At 45.6% G+C, this 20,540-nt stretch overlaps 1 protein-coding gene across 1 annotated transcript in view; it reads left to right on the top strand.

Annotated features, from left to right (window-relative positions):
- FTO (FTO alpha-ketoglutarate dependent dioxygenase) overlaps positions 1–20,287 on the top strand; it is a 415,913-nt gene extending 395,626 nt beyond the window's left edge. The window contains exon 9 of the mRNA XM_043434805.1: positions 17,892–20,287. Within this exon, the coding sequence (XP_043290740.1) occupies positions 17,892–18,045 (154 nt within the window). The 3' untranslated portion in view covers positions 18,046–20,287. The remainder of the gene's footprint in view (positions 1–17,891) is intronic.
- The last annotated feature ends 253 nt before the right edge of the window (positions 20,288–20,540 follow it).

The following is a 20,540-nucleotide window of genomic DNA, read 5'->3' as shown; positions in this document are numbered from 1 at the left end:
CTGATCAGGGAGCCAGATCTCACATGGCACAACTAAGGATTCCACGTGCCGCAGTGAAGGCTGAAGATCCTGAGTGCTGCAGCCAAGACCTGGCACACAAATAAATAAATATATAAATAAGTAGATACTTGAAAACAAAATCAGAACATCATAGGGTGATTAGGATTACATGAATAAAGCGTTTAGAATGCTGATGAGGCGCAACACAGACCCTCAAATAATGTCAGCTCTTACACCTATACCTTTAAAAGAGAAGAAGCCTACGAACCCATGGTGAACTGGATGCTCAGACCAGATCCTTAGTCTCCTAAAGTGAAAAGTGTTAGTCGCTCAGTTGTGTCTGACTCTTTGCAACCCTCCCGGACTGCAGCCTGCCAGGCTCCTCTGTCCATGGGATTCTCCAACAAGAATACTGGAGTGGATGGAGTGGGTAGCCATTCCCTTCTCCAGATCTTCCTGACCCAGGGATGGAACCAGCTCTCCGGCATTGCAAGCAGATTCTTTACCATCTGAGCCATCAGGGAAGCCCAGCTCTGCCACAGATGAGCTGAGCAAGTCTGTTAACCTCAGCCTCCAACTGAGAAGGATATAAGCTAAGAGGAGCTCCCGAGAATAGAGGTTGTGTCAAATCCGAAATCTAAAAGAGCCACGACTGTCAAAAATTACCTCGCTGAAACATGAGACTCCCCTCCCTTTTCCGAGAGATTCTTTACAGCCGAGCCTGTTCCTTTATCCTCATGCTCTACCCACTATGGAGGCATAATTCAGAGCCTCACTGGCTGCCTGTCCAGAGACCTTCTCCTGGGACAGAACTTTATAAATCATTTTAAGTTAGTGGCCATAACTCCCAGGTGCTTACACGAGACCAAGTGGAAAAGGACATTAACTTGGAACCAATTAAATTGCTGCTAGTCTGTATTTGCTGGCCTCCTGGACGGATTTCTCCCAGAAGGCTGCTCACGTGGTCAGCCCTGGGTGAAACTGTTACGGAGGTAAAATCGGGCTCCAGAGAATCCCCCTTCCTCACACCCCAGGGAAAGCGGAGTTCACATGTCCCTCTGCTCCATCAAGGAAACAACGTGATCAGTCCAAGAGGTGACTTAAAATCATCTCCTTAGAATCAGTTGCGTTTTTAAATGCCTTTCCTTTTTTTCTCTGTACACTGGGGGGAAAAAGAATGAATGAATGGTACACTTTCTGGCATGGATTAGAGGCCAGAGCAAGACCTGTTTGCAGTGAGGAGGCTGTCCTAAAACCTGTGCTCCCTGCCACGTGGGCCGGCCACCTGCCAATGACAATTACACAGATGACCCCAGCCTTGTAACTTACTAGTGGGTGCTGTTGGGCACTAGGACCTGGGCCAGTCCATCTCCAGCTAGAAAGAGCAATTTAAATTAGGAACAGCACGCTCCTTCCATCTCACTCGGGCTCCCCTAGCAGCTGGGGGGAGATGCGGAGAAAGCATAATGGCCCTCAGTCGGGTAGTCTGTGCCAACTCCCAGGTGGTCTCAACTGCAGAACCGTTCTTCCAAAAAGTGTAAAATTCTAACTTAGCAGTCGGCTGAGACGCCTGGCTCGCTGGCAGGCCAGGCACGGGGGCAGGAGGTGACAGCCGCTAATCAGGCCCTCGCAGTGCCGGCCTGACTCACCGCCGCGCCCTGGCCCATTCCCCGCTGACCCCGCTCCTGTTGCGCTCAGTCAGGAGCCGAACCTCTCCATTAATCGGCCTGTTCGCGGGAGCCGGAGAGGTCACTTGTAACAGGCCTCTCGTTCCCAGCCTCCTCTATAATGACATTCTGCACAGGCAGAGTCGTCCTTTGATTCCCTGTGACCTTCTGGATTTTGGCAAATGAGAAAGCGCCTGGGATTCACGGCGAGGGCCCAAGGGTGTCTTTCCTGCAAAGAGATGCTCTGGTCTTCCACCCCCGCCTCCACCCACATCTCTCACTGGCAGCAGGCAAGGACGCGGCCTCATTGATTTTTCCCCGGTGGAAAAAAGCCTTCTTCCGGAGCCAAGGGGGCTCGGAGATGAGGTGGCCGGTACTTGGCCCAGGTGTGAGTATTTACCAGGCGAGACTCCGGGGCTTGGTGGCTGTCTCGCCTTGACAGATGAGAAAATGCTGTCTTAGCGCCCTTGCCAAGGTCACCCCACTAGCCAACACCCATGTGGGGAGAACACGTTCCCCCACCACCACCCCAAACAGTGAGGGAACTGCAGACCCAAGCTTTCAAAGCCGCGGAGTAGAAGGCTTTGCACCAGCCTGCGCAAGGCGAGACCCTACAAGGCTGTAAGTAATAAATAGATAATGGCCGGTCTCTCTGCCTGCTTGCTCCGTGGAGATGCTCGGATGGGAACCCGGTGGCTGTGATGATTAATGAATCAACCCGCCCCGTTAACCTGCAGTTTGGAGGCCACGCGCAGCCCCTAAGGCAGTCTCTGGGCAACTCTTCCTTCCTCGCCGAGGCGCCCACGGGCTTTTGTCCACGGGTGGCGATGCCGGCAGCCCAGCAGAGGCTTCTGCTTGGAGGATTTCAGAATTTGGTCCGCTTTCTATTGAAGTGCAATTAAAAAAAAAAAAGAAACACTGCTTTCAAACCCAGTCATTTTAGAGGGAATCCCCGCACTGACTCAGAGCCCTGCTTAGTCGTCTGTGGCTCCCAGCATCTAAGATTACCCTTCTTCCTCAGCCTGAATCCACAGCCCCCTGGAAGGAAGAGAAAAACGAAAATTGGATGTGAGTCGCGTTCGAAAGATACACTTGCAGTGAACTCTGGAATACAGCGAGGCTCTGCTTTTCTCTTCCAGCGCAAACGGGAACAAAGCGTCAAAGTGATGGGGATGGTCAGGTTCAGTGCTGCCCCCTCCCTCTCAGCCAGCCTGGGGGGAGGGCCCATCAGGCCAGGAAAGAGATTTAAGAAGAATATTTCACTTCATCAACTCAACACCACGAGTACGTTGAGCGTTGAAGTTTCCTCTCATGAAATGACCACCCAGTTCCTAAAGAAGAAAGTTTTCTTAATGTCTATTCACTGACTTCGTGTGGCAGAGAATACTAGCTTCTCATCCTGTCCCCTTTCTTTCCTTGCTCCTGAGTATAGAATCCCAGGTTAAAAAAAAAAAACAAAAAAAAACCAACTTTTAATTTTATATTGGAGTATAGCCAGTTACCTGTGTTGTAATAGATTCAGGAGGACAGCACAGGGACTCAGCCATACATATAGTATACATGTATCCATTCTCCCCCAAACTCCCCTCCCATCCAGGCTGCCACATGACATTGAGCAGACTTCCCTGTGCTATAGAGTAGGCCTTTGTTGGTTAACCATTTAAAATATACCAGTGTGTACGTGTCGATCCTGAAGTCCCTAGCTATTCCTTCCTCCCTGGCAACCATAAGTTTGTAGAATCCCAGTATTGATGGAGGAAAGAAGGTAGCACATCCAGTTAAAACCCAGCACTTCCCAGCCTCTTCTGTAGCCCAGGGGCTGAGTTCTAGTCTGTGAGCTAGAGGTGGAGGTTGGTTGGCTGTCTTCCTTAGATAGAGGTGGTAAGGGTGTATTTTACCCCTCTCTCCTTCCTGCTCCTGCCTGGGATACCAGATACAGTGGCCAGAGCACCTGGACCTTAAGCTGAGTTCAAAGAGGGCAGCCGTCAGCTAGGAATGGCAGAGCAGAAAGGTAGATGGAGCAGCCCGAGTCCTGGGTGTCTGTGGATTGCTGCCATGAGACCTTCCATGAAAAAGAAAAAACAAGCTTCCCTCTTCTTCAGCCACGCTGTTAACTTCTAATCCCTCTTGCTGGCAGCTAGATGCAGTTTATAACTAATATTGCTGTTGTCGAGTCGCTCAGTCAGGTCTGACTCTTTGCAACCCCATGGACTGTAGCCCTCCAGACTCCTCTATCCATGGGACTTTCCAGGTAAAAATACTGGACTGGGTTGCCATTTCCTTCTCCAGGAGATCTTCCCAAGTCAGGGATTGAACCAGCATCTCCTGTGTGTCCTGCTTGGCAGGTGGATTCTTTACCACTGAGCCACCTGGGAAGCCCCTTATAACTAATACATGTGCTTATTCTGTCTTCTTTCAGTAGAATAGTTACCTCCATGAGACCTGGAACTTTGTCTCGTTCATTACTGTATCTCTAGATCCTTGTGAAGTGAAAATTAGTCGTGTCTGACTCTTGAGACCCCATGGACTGTAGCCCACCAGGCTCCTCTGTCCATGGAATTTTCCAGGCAAGAATACTGGAGTGGGTTGCCATTTCCTTGTCCACTAGATCCTTGTACCTAGTAAATATTTGTTGAATGAATGAATGAACTCAGGCACACACACAGAGCACTAACCAAACCCCTGCTGCCCCAATCCCATCTTGATCAGTAGGTCAGTAGGCAGGCACTTGGTAAGCCACACTGAGTTGTCATCCTTTTTTTAAATTGAAGTATAGTTGATTTACAATATTTTATTAGTTTTATGTGTACAGCAAAGTGATTCAGTTATATATACATATATGTATAAGGATTCCCGGGTGGCTCGGTGATGAAGAATCTGCCTACCAATTCAGAAGACGTAGGAGACTTAGGTTCAGTCCCTGGGTTGGGAAGATCCCCTGGAGAAGGGAAAGACTACCCACTTGCCTGGAAAATCCCATAGACAGAGGAGTCTGGTGGCTACAGTCAGACATGCCCGAGTGACTAAACAACAGCATATATATATATATGTATATATATACATATATATATATATGTACATCTATGCTTTTGAATTCTTTCCCATTATAGTTTACTGAGTTTTCCTCCTTTTTGATCACTGAACCCAGGAGCATAGCTTTTTATGTGGGTAAAAGCAATTTTAATTTCTAAACATTAGCTGTAGAAACATCATTCGGTTCCTAGGGATATAAAACACAGATTTGCTTTGGCTTTAAGATGAGGACATTGCTGACATCTTTGGAGTTTGGGGCCTTGTTATTATAGCAAGCTTGATGCTACAGTTGCCTAGACTTCTTGCCCTTCTGCTGAAGAGCTCCACTGAAATATAGTTTTATTCCTGTCATAAAACACCCATAGGTGGAGGGAGCTGTTTATTATCTCTAATCTTGAAATGGCAGCTTAGAGAATCCGTGGATTCTTGGGCTAGAATAGAACAGTGTCCAGTGGGGTCTGTGATACACATGTGTTACCTCGAGGGAATGAGAATTTGCCGGCAAAAATAGTTTCTGAATCAGAGTAACAATGACTGGTAGTACTTCCAATTCCACCAGAAGACGTGAGGTTTCCTAGAAAAGTGCTGAACTAGCAAATAACCTAAATTTGAGTCCCAGCTACATGATTTACAGCCATGTGAACTAGAGCAAGGCCTCCACATCCCAATCTCCCCAACTGGGAGATTATTTCCTATCCGAGTAGTGAGGGTCACTTGAGATAAGGTATGTGGAGGTAAACCATAGTATTTATATATAGGGACGGACTTCCCTGGTACTCCAGTGGTTGAGAATCCGCCTTCCAATGCAGGGGACACAGGTTTGAGTCTAAGATCCCACATGCTGCAACTGCTGAGCCCAAGAGCCGCAATTCCAGAGAAGTCCACGTGCCACAACAAAGATCCTGCATGCTGCAACTAAGACCTGCCACCACCAAAAATAAATAAATAAAATAAATATTGTTAAATATATTTTTATATAAAATCCCAATTTTTTTAAAGATGGGAAGAACCTTAGAGATTGTCTAACCCAGCCCTTCATTTTCCAGATCTGAGTACCAGTGGCCAGAAAGTCAGGGTTTTGCCCCCAGTCTCCGGATAGGTTAGTGGTAGAGCTAGGTCTTAAATTTCCAGACCAATATTTTTTCCTCTCATCCCCCTTATCCGTGGGTAATAAGATATTATCATTATTCCTTCTCTGATTGTGCCTTGTACTTTTACTGTCATCATCATAAAATGGGTGCTATCACAGAGAGATGAGTTCATCTTTGTACAGTTGGAAGTTCCCATGATGCAAGTTGCTTTCCATCATGTGTGCATCCCACCCCATTTATTATAAATGGCTGCCATTTCATCCTCCAGGGTCTCTTCCCAACCTAGGAATCAAACCTGCGTCTCTTGCATCTCCTGCATTAGCAGGTGGATTGTTTACCACTGCGCTGCCTGGGAAAGCCCATTTATTGTGGCTACAATGTGCCAAACTGTGCTCTAGGCTCGGGGGATATAGCAAAGAGTAAAACAGAAATTCCTGCCTTCGGGGAGCTTACACACACACACACACACACACACACACGGTATCAAGTGTTGTGGAGCATAAAATGGGGCAGGAAAAGAAGACGGGGAGTGGGGAGCAGGGGGTTGGATACAGAGGAAGGGGAGGTGCTGCTGTTTTCCGTAGGGCAATCTGGGAACGCCTTGATCATTGGATTATGTTTAATCAATGACCTGAAGGAACAGGGGAATGACCCACAGGGATATTTTAAGGAAAGAGTTTTCAAAGCTGAAGAAACAGCAGATTCAAATACCTGAGAGTGTTCTTTGCCTGATTAAGGAAGAGCAAATAAGCCAGTAGGACTGGATCAAAGTGAATAATGGGACAGGTGGAAGGAGAGGCCAGGAGTAGGGGTGGGCAAGGGGTAGGTCATGTAGGGACTTGAGGACCATTGTAAGAATTTTGACTTGGACTCAGTTTTTGTTTTATTTTTATTTTTTAATTCTTTATTGAATTTGTTTTGCTCCTGTCTTATAGTTTTATTTTTTGGGGTATAAGGCATGAGGGATCTTAGCTCCCCAACCAAGAATAGAACCCACACCCTCTGCATTGGAAGGCCAAATCTTTAACCACTGGACCACCAGGAAGCACCAGGACTCAGCTCTTAAATGGGTGTGGAGCATAGATTCATCAAAAGACTGGGATGTGTGTGTGTGAGTCACTCAGTCATATCTGACACTTTGTGACCCCATGGACTCTAGCCCGCCAGGCTCCTCTGTCCATGTGATATCCCTGATTAATTGGCATTCTGTTTCAGCCTGCCATTTTCTCATTCCACATTTGGACTGCCTTCCCCTGCCCCACTGTTGGTTTGGGGCTCCACTGAGTTTTCTGTGTAAGTGCTCTTGACCTATTAACAAATGTTCTTAAAGGAGAGAAGAGGAACAAAGGCCCAGTTAGCCTCACGTTCGGTATAAGGTTAAAATAAACTTGGGAGATGCTTCTCGGCCTCCAAAAACCAATTAAGCAGGTTACTCGCAAGTATTTCTAAAAACAGCAGCCCAGTGGAAAGAGACTGACAGGTGAGCAGATGGGAGAACCATCAACTCAAATTTATTTCACAGCTTACAACTCAAATGAGCATTCCAAAGTCAGAACAGCTGGCCTTTTATGCTGTAAGCCATTGTCCTTTGCTTTGCTCATCTCTCAAGAGTATGAGCAGGTTATGCGGCAGTGGCCGTCTGTCTGTCGGTCTTTGACTTTGCAGGGGAAAATCCTTTGTAGGAAACAAGCTCTTGATGTAACCAGATTCCTCTGTAATGTCTGCTTCTTCCATGGGTTATGAAGTTTCTAGACCCTGAAAATCGATGGCTTTGGCCCCTTAGCTTTCATTTTCATAACTATATTCGTTATCTCTGTCATGGCTATTATCTGATTCTGAGTAAATGGAATTTAACCGAATAGTCAAAAAGCAAAAATCTTCAGGTTTGCAAGAAGAAACATTTTTTAAAAATGTTACAGTGCATCTGAAAAATCACAGCTGCCTTGAATTTCTGATCGTAAGTTATTCTGGGAGCTTTCTGAAGTTTGAGACTGTCCCATGCAGACTTTACTTAAGTTTCAGGCAATGGGGGAAGTCATGAAATTTGGAAAGGGTTATCTTTTATCAATCATGGCCCTTTGTGGGGTTCGGTGCTGACAGAGGATGGAGGAGAGACTGTATTCGATGGCTGAAAGGAGGGTTTGATACTACCCCGTGGGGATTGTGTTCCAGTAATTGCCTCAAATCGGACCTTCTGCCGTGTTGCAGGTATAGCATTAATATCACTCATTAAGTCATAGGGCCGTATGCTTTCCCTCCCAATGGCAGAATCACTGGCAGAATATATTTTCTTCCAAAGTGTTTGTTTTCATTGTTGCCCTTTAAAAATAATGAATTCATTCTATTCCCTTGCAAGGAAAGTTACTCTAGACCGCTTTGAAATTGTATATCTTTTGTTGAGCACAGTCGTGCAGTGGTTCCATAGCTTTGTGTGCTGGGGAACCCAACCCGGCCTCTCTTAAAACTCCTAACCAAGCTGCCTCAGACCTGATCCATATAATCGTCCAGCCGATTTGACCTTTATATTGTTTCCCTCAGCCAGGTAGAGGTCATGCCAGTTTCAGATGACCCTATCATGTGACCAGAGATCAAAGGTCAGCAGCTCCTAAACGTTCTGCTGTCAAGGTAGCCCATTCATCACTCTCATTATGTAACTGACAAGCCGACAAATGAAGCTGGGGATAAAATTGTTTTCTACCCTCCGCCTCCTGGGCTTACACCCCAGTGGTGGGCCAAGCAGTCTCACATATTAAGTGGTTCCACGGACCTGCCAGAGTCCCTGAAGTAAGGGGAAGGAGTCCAGGAGGCCTGTTCTCTGCGTTGGACCCTGAGAAGTCACCAGTTGCCTGCTCAGGGGGCCAAGTTGCAGGTCTTCAGGAACCGATGCTCAGTCTAGTATCCTCTGAAATGGAGATGAATTTAATGTGAGTTCTCCACGGACCCAAAGAAACCCTTATGTCCCCCCACCACATATGACCTTCAGCATTTTGTGGTCCTTTGTGGCAGGTTAAGATGGTGTGTGTTTTCGCAGACTGGCATAGTCTGAAGAGTCACATGCAGAAATTCACATGGACAGGACCTTCCTCTGGGAAGTCTAGCTTGGGGCTAGGTGCCTTCGGAAAACTGTTTTTAACCAGAATCCAAAATGATTCTTTCAATATCTGTATTTTGGAATATTACAAAGAGCTGGAGATTAAGAATCAGACAATTTTGCCAAATCCCACCTCAGTCCTTTCTTGAGCTGTGAAATCTTGGACAAGTTTTAGTTAATCTTCTGTACCTCCACTCCTGTTTGAGGCCATACATTTAATAAGAAGACTTATACAGTGTTTGGGCTTCCCTTGTGACTCAGCTGGTAAAGAAACCGCCTGCAATGCGGGAGACCTGGGTTCGATCCCTGGGTCGGGAAGATCCCTTGGAGAAGGGAAAGGCTACCCACTCCAGTATTCTGCCCTGGAGAATTCCATGGACTGTATAGTCCATGGGGTCACGAAGAGTCGGACACGACTGAGCAACTCTCACTTTCACTTTTCACAGTGCCTGACACTTAGTGTGTATGACTGTGTGTGTGTGTTAGTCACTCAATCGTGTCTGACTCTTTGCGACCCCATGGACTATACAGTCCATGGAGTTCTCCAGGCCAGAATACTGGAGTGGGTAGCCATTCCTTTCTCCAAGGGATCTTCCCGACCCGGGGACTGAACCCAGGTCTCCCGCATTGCAGGCGGTTTCTTTACCAGCTGAGCCACAAGGGAAGCCCAGTGTATATGATTGGCTATGTTTACTGTCTCTATTACTATTATTACTATTCATTTGGTCTGAGAGATGTCATCAGGGAAGCAGTGGCATGAAATAGAATTTCTTTACAGGATCTCCCATAGCAACAGAACCTCTGAAAAACTCGTAAGGGCAGAGGGTAAGGAGATGGCAGGATTACACAGTATAATCACGTGGGTTGGGAGAAAACCCTAGGGGAGGCAGCATTGTACCGTAGAAGGGAAACACAAAATCCTCCTGGGCCCTGAAAGAAAGAACAGAGATGCCTTTAAGGCTTGTTAAATGGCTCAGTAAGCCATTCCATTGCCAAAAAGTATCCCTGATTTTTATACCAGCAAGAGGTCTTGGGACCTTGCCTTTTCATCTCTTACCTCTTGGAGGTACTATCTGAGCACCGTATCCCTCACCCCAGTGCTTCTCCTCTTTGGCGGAGCCTCTGCCACAGGTCACAGGGGCTCTTTCAGTGATCCAGAGTGGGACGAAGTCCTGGGTCCATACACCAGGTGGACCGGAAACCCTGGTCAAAGGCAATTTCTTCTTGACTCCCAAGTTGGAACTCTGACACCCTGCTATTTATTGTTACCGGGCTACCTAATATATTAATATTACATTTCAGAGAAATTATAGGTAATACTGGTGTTGAGGAGAAGAATTAGGAACTATGAGAACCACTGTTTACATAGAAAATGTTGAGTTCCAAACAAATGTGGAAAACAGCTGTAATATTTACAGCAGCTGGGCTTTGCTTGGGTTATTCCCTTCCCCTCCCGATGAGAGAACAGTATAGGATCAGAGTTGTTGTTGTTTACTCACTAGATCGTGTCTGACTCTGCACCACCCCATGGACTGTAGCCCTCCAGGCTCCTGTCCATGGGATTCTCCAGGCAAGAATACAGGAGTGGGTTGCCATTTCCTTCCCCAGGGGATCTTCCTGACCCAAGGATTGAACCCGCATCTTCCGCCTTGCAGGCGGATTCTTTGCCACTGAGCCACCAAGGAAGCCTACACATAAAGTACTGCTTTTCTTTAAACACTGGAATTACTCTGCCTGGCGAGATGTTTCTATTCTTCTGGGCCTGGGGAGACTAAGAGCAGAGAGCATTCATAGTCTCATATTGGTCCGAGCTCCATCCAAAGCATAGACGCCATTGAAGAAACTGTTTTACTCCTTTACATTGTTATTTTCCACACTGTTCACGCTGGTCCTGGCAGTTGGGTTTTGCAGGTTAAATGTATTAATCGATTTGATGTGACACGTCAGGATTTTCTACTTGAGTGAAGCCTCTTAAACCTCGGTGCTGGTTGACACTGTTTGAGGGAATGAATGTATTCTGATGTGGCTGATATCCTGAAAAAGGCTTCTGTTTGATGTGAATCAGAAGGACAGTCAACTCCTCAGCATGAATGAAAATTCCAGGAAAAAACTCTGACTTGGAGGAGAGTGCACTTTTTTTTAGTCCTTGGGTATTTTCTGATGAAGCTGTGGGTCTAAATTGTTCTAGTCTTTAGAAGAGTGATGTCTTTCACACTGGCTTTTTTTTTTTTTTTTTTTAGTGCTTTCTTTTTAACGGCTACATTATATTTCATTGTCTGGATGCACATAGTTTATTCATTTTTCCCCCACACATTTTGAAGTATTACAGGCCTCCCAGCCAATGTTGCCTGAGCTGTGTTTTAAAAATAGAACTTGTGTCTCGTTGGAAAGGGCTGTTATTGCTGTTTAGTCGCTAGGTCATGTCCAACTCTTTTGCGACCCCATGGACTGTAGCATGCTAGGCTCCTCTGTCCATGGGATTTGCCAGGCGAGAATACTGGAGTGGGTTGTCATTTCATTCTCCAGGGGATCTTCCCAACGCAGGGATCAAACCTGTGTCTCCTTCTTGGCAGGCAGATTCTTTACCGCTGAGCCACCTGAGAAGTTGGAACTGACTATGGAGGTGTAATTCAACATTTGTGCAGTAGCCTACATATTTTAATGGACTTTTATATACATTGTTTAATTTTTATCTTCACATAGTCCAGTGAAGCAGCAAAACATGGACTTCACATAGCAGTTGAGGAAACTAAGAGGTCAAGAAATTTTTCAGGATCACCCCAGGAATACAGTTGACCCCTGAATAGATTTGAACTAAGAAGGTCCCCTGATACGTGGATTTTTAAAAAAATAAATATACAGTCAGACCTCTGTATCGGTGGATGCATAACCCAAGGATATGGAGGGCCCGCTGAAAGCGATATGAGCATCCATGGATTTTGGTACCCAAGCAGGGGATTCTGGAATCAATTCCCCCAAAATACTGAGGGATGACTCTATATACCTGGGGATGACTGTCTGTACCTGGGGATAACTGTATAATTAGAAGTAGTTTAGACTCTTAAAAGATAAAGGTGTGGGACTTTTCTGATGGCCCAGTGGTAAAGACTGCACACTCCCACCACAGGGGGCATGGGTTCGATCCTGCTTGGGGAACTAAGATCCCACATGCCACAGAGCATGGCCAAAAAAAAACTCTGTCAAAAGATGAAGGTGTATCTTTTACATCTGTAGTCAAAAGATACTTATGCTATGACAACCTCAAAGTCATTGGAATGAAAAGAAGAAAGTTTTATCAGCTCATTTGCTGTAATTATTGTTGTAGAAACATGACGAAAACATTTTGCTCCTTTCGTTCCCCTGAAATGGTTTGGAATCTCCTGAATATCTAAATTTGGCGAGAATAGCCAAGGAGTCAGGGGATAGGGCCCATTTTGGTCCAAATGGGAATCCATGAGAAAGATGGAACATGGTAGAAAGGGCAGCCTACCAGATGTCCAAGGTCTGCCCATCCCCTGCTCTCCCACATGCCATTGAATTAACCTTGGGTGAGGCAGCCCTCTTGTGAAACATGGTTCAAATACCAGCCTCTTCCTCTCTCAGATTATTGTGAAAACTGAGCACATCAGTGCTGCGTGTTAGGATTCTTCAGGATGCTCAAACAATATACAGAATGTACTTACTTTATCAGGAGTTACTCTCTTCTTTCACATTAAAGAATTCTCTTAGGAGTTTGTTTTCCTTGTCCCCTCAAGGCCTGTGCTTGGTAATATTTAATCCATCAAGTTCTAGTTTCTGGTACTTCTTCTTTTTTTTTTTTTTTTTTTATGATTGCTTTATCCCAGCCCATCTTTTAGCAGGAACCATTTCTCCTGAAATCTTTTTTGTCATTTCATCAAGCATACTTAATGGAAATGTTACCTGTCCTTCTTTATTTGTCACAAAATTTAAGGACGAAGAGGAAGACCGTACATGTTTTCTTAAAATCAATGGCCAGCACATTACTGTAAAACCTATTGATTAAAAACACAAAGTATAATGTTAGTCATTTAGTCTGTGAAGTGATGCAATAAGGCAAGAAATTTATCCTCTGACTCTTGCATTAACCTTTTATTGACTGCTTGCATACCCATAATTAACACACACTTTAGCTAAAGTGGTTAATTTCAGCATGGCGACCAGTGCTCCCTAATGTAGCTGCCGTCCTGATGATCCAGATGGAAGTGTAGCCCTGGGGGAAATCAGCGAGCAGTGGGGCCCTGCATGAGTTACACCTGTGGACGGAGACGAGGTGGGACCTCTGGACAGTCGGCTCACAGACCGGCCAGCATGACACCTTTCAGCTGCTTCCTGTTACGTCACTAGGTCATTCAGGGAGAACCCTTCCTCAGTAGCGGGAGTTTTGAGGGTGGCTTATAGAGTCCTTTGAATTGAAATAATGTGATTTTCGGAGGGAGCAAGATGAAGTATATGTCATTTTCCTCTGCTCCCCTGGCAATGCTCCATTAAAGGAGCAGGGTTTTCTAAGTGAAAGTGAAAGCTACCAAGACTTCCTGGTGACTCAGATGGTTTGCAGGAGACCCAGGTCAGGAAGATCTGCTGGAGAAGGAAATGGCAACCCACTCCAGTATTCTTGCCTGAAAAAGCCCTTGGATGGAGGAGCCTGGTGGGCTACAGTCCACGGGGTTGCAAAGAGCTGGACACAACTGAGTGACATCACTTTCTTTCTTTTCTAAGTAGATCAAAGTTTATTTGTTAACCCAAAGCATTCAAAGGAGGGATTTTTTTCCCTAAGGATGGGAGAAGAGAGTACAAGGTGGAAAGGGGAAACTGTAAGTTTCTTACTGTTTAGCTGAGTTTTTTGCTGTTTAGCTGAGTTTCTTACTACTTGGCTTCTCTCCTCTGTCTATAAGAGATGGAACGAATTCCACTCAAACCACGTGGCCAAGCATAGAGATGGGACAAATTCCCCATAGGAAAATTAGAGTCTTCTTTGTGGCAAAGATGGGAATAGACACAAGACAGCCAGTGTCCACCACTGTCAGGATTCCTAAATCATTGCTTAAGAGAACTCAGGGCCCCTTGATTTTGCAAGAACCACAGAGTTTGCACGCTGAGAAACCATCCAACTTCATTTCCTGGAAATGCCAAGTCAGTCTGAAACAACTGCCACTGAAGTAGTCCAACAAGAGTGCCCATTAAGAATTCTGGGTCTCTAGGAGCAACCGCTAAGTCTTTTCTGAGTCTGAGTAGTTTAGCCTCTCACTGGAGAGTTGCAGCAGCTTGCATACATAAGCCTTGGCATCCTGGAATGTCACATTGTGCTAGTATTCAGCCTCAGGCTTCATCTGATTCAAGCCAGAAAGAGTCGCTCTGGCTCTCCAGTTTCCCCCACAAAGAGCCAATCCAGAGGCCACCCCACTCAGTTTGTTGAAGGGAGGGGACAGTCAGAGGAGGAACAGGCAGCCCCCTCGTTGGCATCTCCTGTCGTCACTGGAGACACCAGTTCACTACTGGTAGGAGAAATAACAATAGTGACGGTAGTATTTAGTATAATGTGCCAGGCGGTGTGCTAAGTACTTCACATGTGTTAATCCCTATAACTTTCACAACAAGCCCATACGTAAGGTACTATCATTGTCATCATCATTATTCTCATGAGACAAATGATAAACTGAGGTTTGGTGAGTTTAGGATACTCAAGATGTCAGGCCCCAGGGAAGCAGCAACGCCCCATGTCCAGAGGATACCTTCACCACTGTGCTTCCCCATCTTAGGAAATTAGGATGGAAGAGAGACTGAATGTGTGGTTTGAGCAGGAGCTTCCCTGGTAACTCAGCTGGTAAAGAATCCGCCCGCAATGCCGGAGATCCTGGTTCAATTCCTAGGTTGGGAAGATCCCCTGGAGAAGGGATAGGCTACTGGCTCCAGTATTCTTGGGCTTCCCTGGTGGCTCAGACGGTAAAGAATCTACCTGAAATGGGGAGACATGGCTTCAATCTCTGGGTCGGGAAGATAGCCTGAAGGAGGGCATGGCAACCCACTTCAGTATTCTTGCCTGGAGAATCCCCGTGGACAGAGGAGGCTGGTGGGCCACAGTCCATGGGGTCACAGAGTCGAATGCAACTGAGCGACTAAGCATAGTACAGGAAGATATGCCTTCAAGTCATTCTCAAGCCTTTCTTTTTCAGTCCCACTGTCTGGCATGGTGTTGAAGCGGATGGTATGATTTGAGTCGGGGCTGACTGTCCTTTCTCGTAGGTGGATACATGACCTCAACAGCAAGCCCTCTGCGGAGCCCAGTCATGATCATTGACAAAGTGGCAAGGAGCGCTGAGCATTAAAGGAAGAGTTTTGGTTTTGTTTTGCAGCTTGCAAACTCTTAGTGTGGCATGTGGAATCTAGTTCCCCGACCAAGGGTCAAACTTGGGTCCCCTGCATGGAGAGCACACAGTCTGAGCCACTAGGCCACCAGGGAAGTCCCTAAAGGAAGATCATTAAAGTGCTCTTGAGGGGACTTCCTGGTGGTCCAGTGGTTAAGACTCTGCACTCCCAGTGCAGAGGATGCAGGTTTGTTCTCTGGTCAGGGAACTAAGATCCCACGTGCCTCGGAGCAACTAAACCCTAAATTAATGAACTCTAAACTGCTGGAGCCCGTGGGCCACAACTAGAGGGTCCTTGCCCTGCAATGAAATATCCCACATGATGCAGTGAAGATCTTGAGTGCTGCAACCAAGACCCAACACAGCCAAATAAATGAATAAATGAATATATATATAAAAAAAATAAAGTGATCCTGAAAGATCTGAATTAAGGCCCTGAAGAGCCCCAGCAAGGGGTTCTGTCTCTAGTCCAGAGGGAGGCAGTGGGTATACCCAGCTCCTAGCCTTTCAGGGCCAGCATGAGAAGGAGGTAGTCCCCACGTCAGTCAGCCCTTCCATCAGAAGAACAATAGTAGAAAATCAGAGCAACTTCACCCAGAAGAAAACTGGATGGGCTTGTGGACTTGTGCAATATGGTGTCAGCAAACTTCTGCAGCAGGTGTTCATATTTCTAACACTTTCTCAAAATGAGGGGGCCAAACCCATTTGACAGGTGAAAAAGCATCTCTATTGACTTTGGACAAACCTTACACTAGCCGAGATGGATCAGCACTTATCATAGCCCTTTAATCTGCCAACCAGGATAACGTGTGCAGAGATCATTTCCCTGCCGTGAGATGGAAGTGCTCAATTTGGAATAACTCTCCCTCTCTGGTAAATTGAGCCTTACTCTCTGATTCCGAGGCCGAGAGACAGCGCAATTTAAAAAGCTTCACAGAGTTCCTTTGTAATTAGTCGCAGCTTCCCTTGAATATTAATTTCCCCCCCATCCCTTTCATGTGATTTAGAGACTATATCTCTAGAACTGAAGTGAGCGGCAGCGTCTCAAACACCTATTATTATTAAGTAGTCTGTAGAACGCGCCTCTGTTCTTCAGTGCTATGTGGGCTTATCAGTGCAAACAGTTTAATATTTATGCTAAGAGGATTGTCAAAAGCAGCTTCTGTTGCTTTAATTCTTGTTTTAAATAAATAATGAGAACATTTAAACACATTACTCTTCTTGGGGCCCTGAGGTCAGCTAATCTTATTATTTATGAAGTGATGTGCTACATAATAGTACTTAGCGCATGTTAACAGACGCTATTATCAGGGCCCGATGCGGAGAGCCGAAGATATATTGGAATGTTATGTGTAATGTACGACGGATTGAGTGCACAGCATGCCGGTGGAGCAATTAACCACCCGAGAAAATAGGTGTAAAGTTGAAGCATGTTTTCCCATGGGGATCCCCTCACCATTAATAATTCCCCAGAGGAGAAGATGTCTTTTAGTTAGGACCCTTCTCGACCATCAAGGCTTGGAAATAGGGTCGGGATGGTCCATTCTTTGATCTCTTCATAGTGATCACGGAAGGCACATGATGGATGCGGAGGGCCACTTTTTGAATTGATTTAGAGGATAAGGCCGAGAAGGTGGGGGTGGCGTGGGAGAGGACCAGGCACCTCTCCCAGATGTACTCAAGAATAATTCTTTTTAGGGGCACGCACTGTCCCGAGAATAGAGAAATTGTTCATTTCTTATTGCAATCTGTGTTTTCTTCTCTTTGATCCTCATTTCTCGGATACATAAAGCCAAAGCCACCGAGTTTTCCCAGACCAATTTCCAGTAAGCTGGTCTCTTGGAGAGGTAGCTGCCTGCCAAGGTGTGACAATGTGGCCCCAACTTTTTTCCTCCCAGGCTATAATTTAGTTGCATATGATAATTAATTTCTCTACTATTGATGAATAATCCATTTAATAAAAACCGTGATTTAAGTGTTTTCCTTAGGGAGTCACTCTTGCTAGCCTCTTAATTTAATTTTGTGGAAGTTTTCCCCACCTATTCATCAGTGGAAATGATTATTAACCTCTATTTGCATATATCCTTATAAATCGGTCTCTCCTTGGAGTGCCTTTTTCCAAGCACAGCAAGCTGGGACACTTGTAAATCTCCAGGATCTCCGAAGTCAATCCCAGTCTGTAATATTGTTTAATCTATTCTTGGATGTTTTAATGCAGTAAATTCAATTTAATCTTTCCCAGTAATCTAGTAATACATGGAAATCCCACAAACATTTAAATCTGATAATGGCTTAATCACACACTTTAAATAACAGTCGAGATAATGAAAAAATAATTCACCATTTTAAAGGCAGAGTAACTGAATTTCTCCCCATGATTGGCTTCTACAAAGCCTTGAGAGATAATACAAATCTGGGAATTGAAATAAAAAAGTTCCAGCCTCATCAAGAACAGTTCTTCCTTCTTGTAAACACACCTGCTTTCTGCCTCCCAAACTCGTCTTTCCTTCCTCCTCATCACCACCCATCCATCACAGCGGATTGCCAGGGTTGCCCCAAGTTGCCTGAGCATGGGTCTTGCAGTCATTTCTTTCTGGGAATTAACTGCCTATTCTTACCTTTCCAGGTGCCAGTCTCGAATTGCCCGAACTTTGCCTGCTGATCAGAAGCCAGAATGCCGGCCGTATTGGGAAAAGGGTGATCCTTCGATGCCTCTGCCATTTGACCTCACAGAGATCGTTTCTGAACTCAGAGGTCTGCTTCTGGAAACCAGGCCCTAAAGACAGAGCACAGTTCTCAGATGGAGGAGGAAAGGCTATTTTCAATTCCTCTTCTCCAACCCTGTCATGGGCTTAGGCAAGGGCAGTATGGGGTAGACTTGGCCTTGACATTGTAGAAACTGTTGAGATGGTAGAGATTGGCCTTGGAGATTATTTCCAGTTGGGAACAAGTAGGGAGCGGAACCCATGAAGATTAAAATGTTTGAAAATGACACAGTGTTATAGTGATTTGGTATTAAATGAAAAATACAAAAAAAAAAAAAAAATGTACTATCCCCCCCGCCCCCCAAAAACAAAACAAAACAAAACTATTCCCCACTTGGATTTTTAATGCAAGCCCTTCCACTCCTGAGGCCTGGGAAGCAACCAGGGTGAGCCCACCTTTGGTAGAACCTAACCTTTCCTCTTTCCCAAGCCTTTGCAAAGTCTCTACAGGGGAATCTCTCAAGTCATGGAGGAGAAGACTGAACTTAGAGACGTTTAGCCCATTTTCTCACTATACCCTTCAGAGGCTCTGTGGTTCAGTATGGTAGCCACTAGGTAGATGGGGCTTCTACCGTTTAAATTCCATTTTAATTGTAATTAAAAATTCAGTTCTTCAGTTGCACAAGCCACATTTCAAGTGCTTAATAGCCCAGGTGTGGCTAGAGACTACTGTATTGGACATAGAACGTTTTCATCATTGTAGAAAGCCCTTCTAGATAGTACTTCTGTCAAAAGTTTGAGAGCAGGAGAGTCTGGCTTCCAGTTCTCTGTAGCTGCTCTCCCCACTGGCAGAATAAATGAAGAGAGCAATGCCTCGTTGGAAAGTAGTCTCTTTCCCTTCTCTAAAACAGCCAAGGTTGTGAGCTCTGTACTCTGCACACAGGAATGGAGCAGTGTTGAAGATTAAAATAAAACTGACATCCTGTCTTTAGGAAGTTCCCCTGAGCTAATGAAAGAGACAAAACTCTATTTACATTGCTTCTTGGATTTAATCAACACACTACATATTTGTTTTCCTTTAATTCCCCTCTTCACACATAATGCTAGAATTGAGGCTTGAAGAATCTTAGTGCCCCATCCTGATAATGCTGGAGCACCAGAGAGATGAGAAAGAGGTTAGAACTTGGGCTTTGGTTTTTGAGTGTCTGGATGCAAATGCCCACTGGCTTGTGATCTTTGATATGTGACTGTGCCTCGGTTTCCTCATCTGTATAATGGGGATACTACAGGCAAACCGATTCCCAAGGTGAAGAAGAAATGAAATAACCTAGCTACAGATTTAGAACAATCTCTGGTACGTAGTTAAACACACAGTAAATATTAGTAAAATATTATATATCAGTAAGCTGACCTGCTGTAGGCATTTTCCCCTCCCTTTCTCAATCTTGGTGCCAGTTTGTCTCATGATGCTGTGAACCCACCTCTCCCTTTCGGGCCTGGCTCTCACCCTATGACGGCCCCAGAAATCACGAGACTAGTCAGCCCCTCTCCCCAGCCTGTTGCCTTCTCTTGTCATCTGCAGTATTTGGGAAGCCAAAGAGCTTTTTTACCCATTCAGAGGTACCCTGAGAACCAAACTCTCCCACCATCAGAATCTCAGTGGTTCAAGGCATGGGCTCGTTTCTACGGAGTTAACCTCAGAGAGACACGTCACACAAGGCAGGCGGGGTTTCACCATCTTGAGACTCTTCAAATCTTTAGATGAGTTCCCCGATGCCCTTAAGCCTCAGTCTCCTCATCAGTAAAAGATAAAGTGCTCCCTCTTATGGTTGCGGGAAAGATGAAATCATGGAGGCAGAGTGTGCAGGGCAGCCTCGGGACCACATAGCCTCGTGTTTTATTTCACCCCCCAGAATGTTTGTTCCTTATCATAGTTCATGAGGAGCCAGTATTTAAAAATGGAAGATTTCATATAACATAAAGATGTGTGCATCCTCTTTAAAATTCAGAGATCCAGCGACCTCCATCCTGATGTGGCAGAGAGCTAGGTAGCATCCTCTTAGGTGGGGCATGAACCCTCCATGGCCCCTGTCGCTCCCTGTTATCATTTTCTGTGAACCTGACCATCTTTACCCCTTCACATCAACACCTGCTTGCTTGCACCCCTAGAGTAGAAATAAATAATAATGTTGTGTGCTTACCCCAATATATGTGTATTACTATCCGGCTATTGTTGTGGACTGCTTGTGCTAATATGCCATGTACCTCATAAAACATGCATAAACAATAAAAAATATTGAAAGGATGAGATAAGAAATCAAGAGAGTGCCTACTCTATTTCTCCTTTCACAGGTGCAGGTGAGCATGCTTCCTGGGCCCAGGGGGGTGGGGTAGCAAGTGAAGAGTGTGCTCAGGGTCTTTCAGGTGGGGAAACAGCCAGTGTTGGAGAAACCACTTCCAGCTGCTGCTGCTAAGTCGCTTCAGTCGTGTCCGGCTCTGTGCGACCCCACAGACAGCAGCCTACCAGGCTCTTCCGTCCCTGGGATTCTCCAGGCAAGAGAACCCACCGG

Source organism: Cervus canadensis, chromosome 18, assembly GCF_019320065.1.
Source record: "Cervus canadensis isolate Bull #8, Minnesota chromosome 18, ASM1932006v1, whole genome shotgun sequence".
NCBI classification, from domain to species: domain Eukaryota; kingdom Metazoa; phylum Chordata; class Mammalia; order Artiodactyla; family Cervidae; genus Cervus; species Cervus canadensis.
This window is presented reverse-complemented; position numbering and strand designations above follow the sequence as displayed.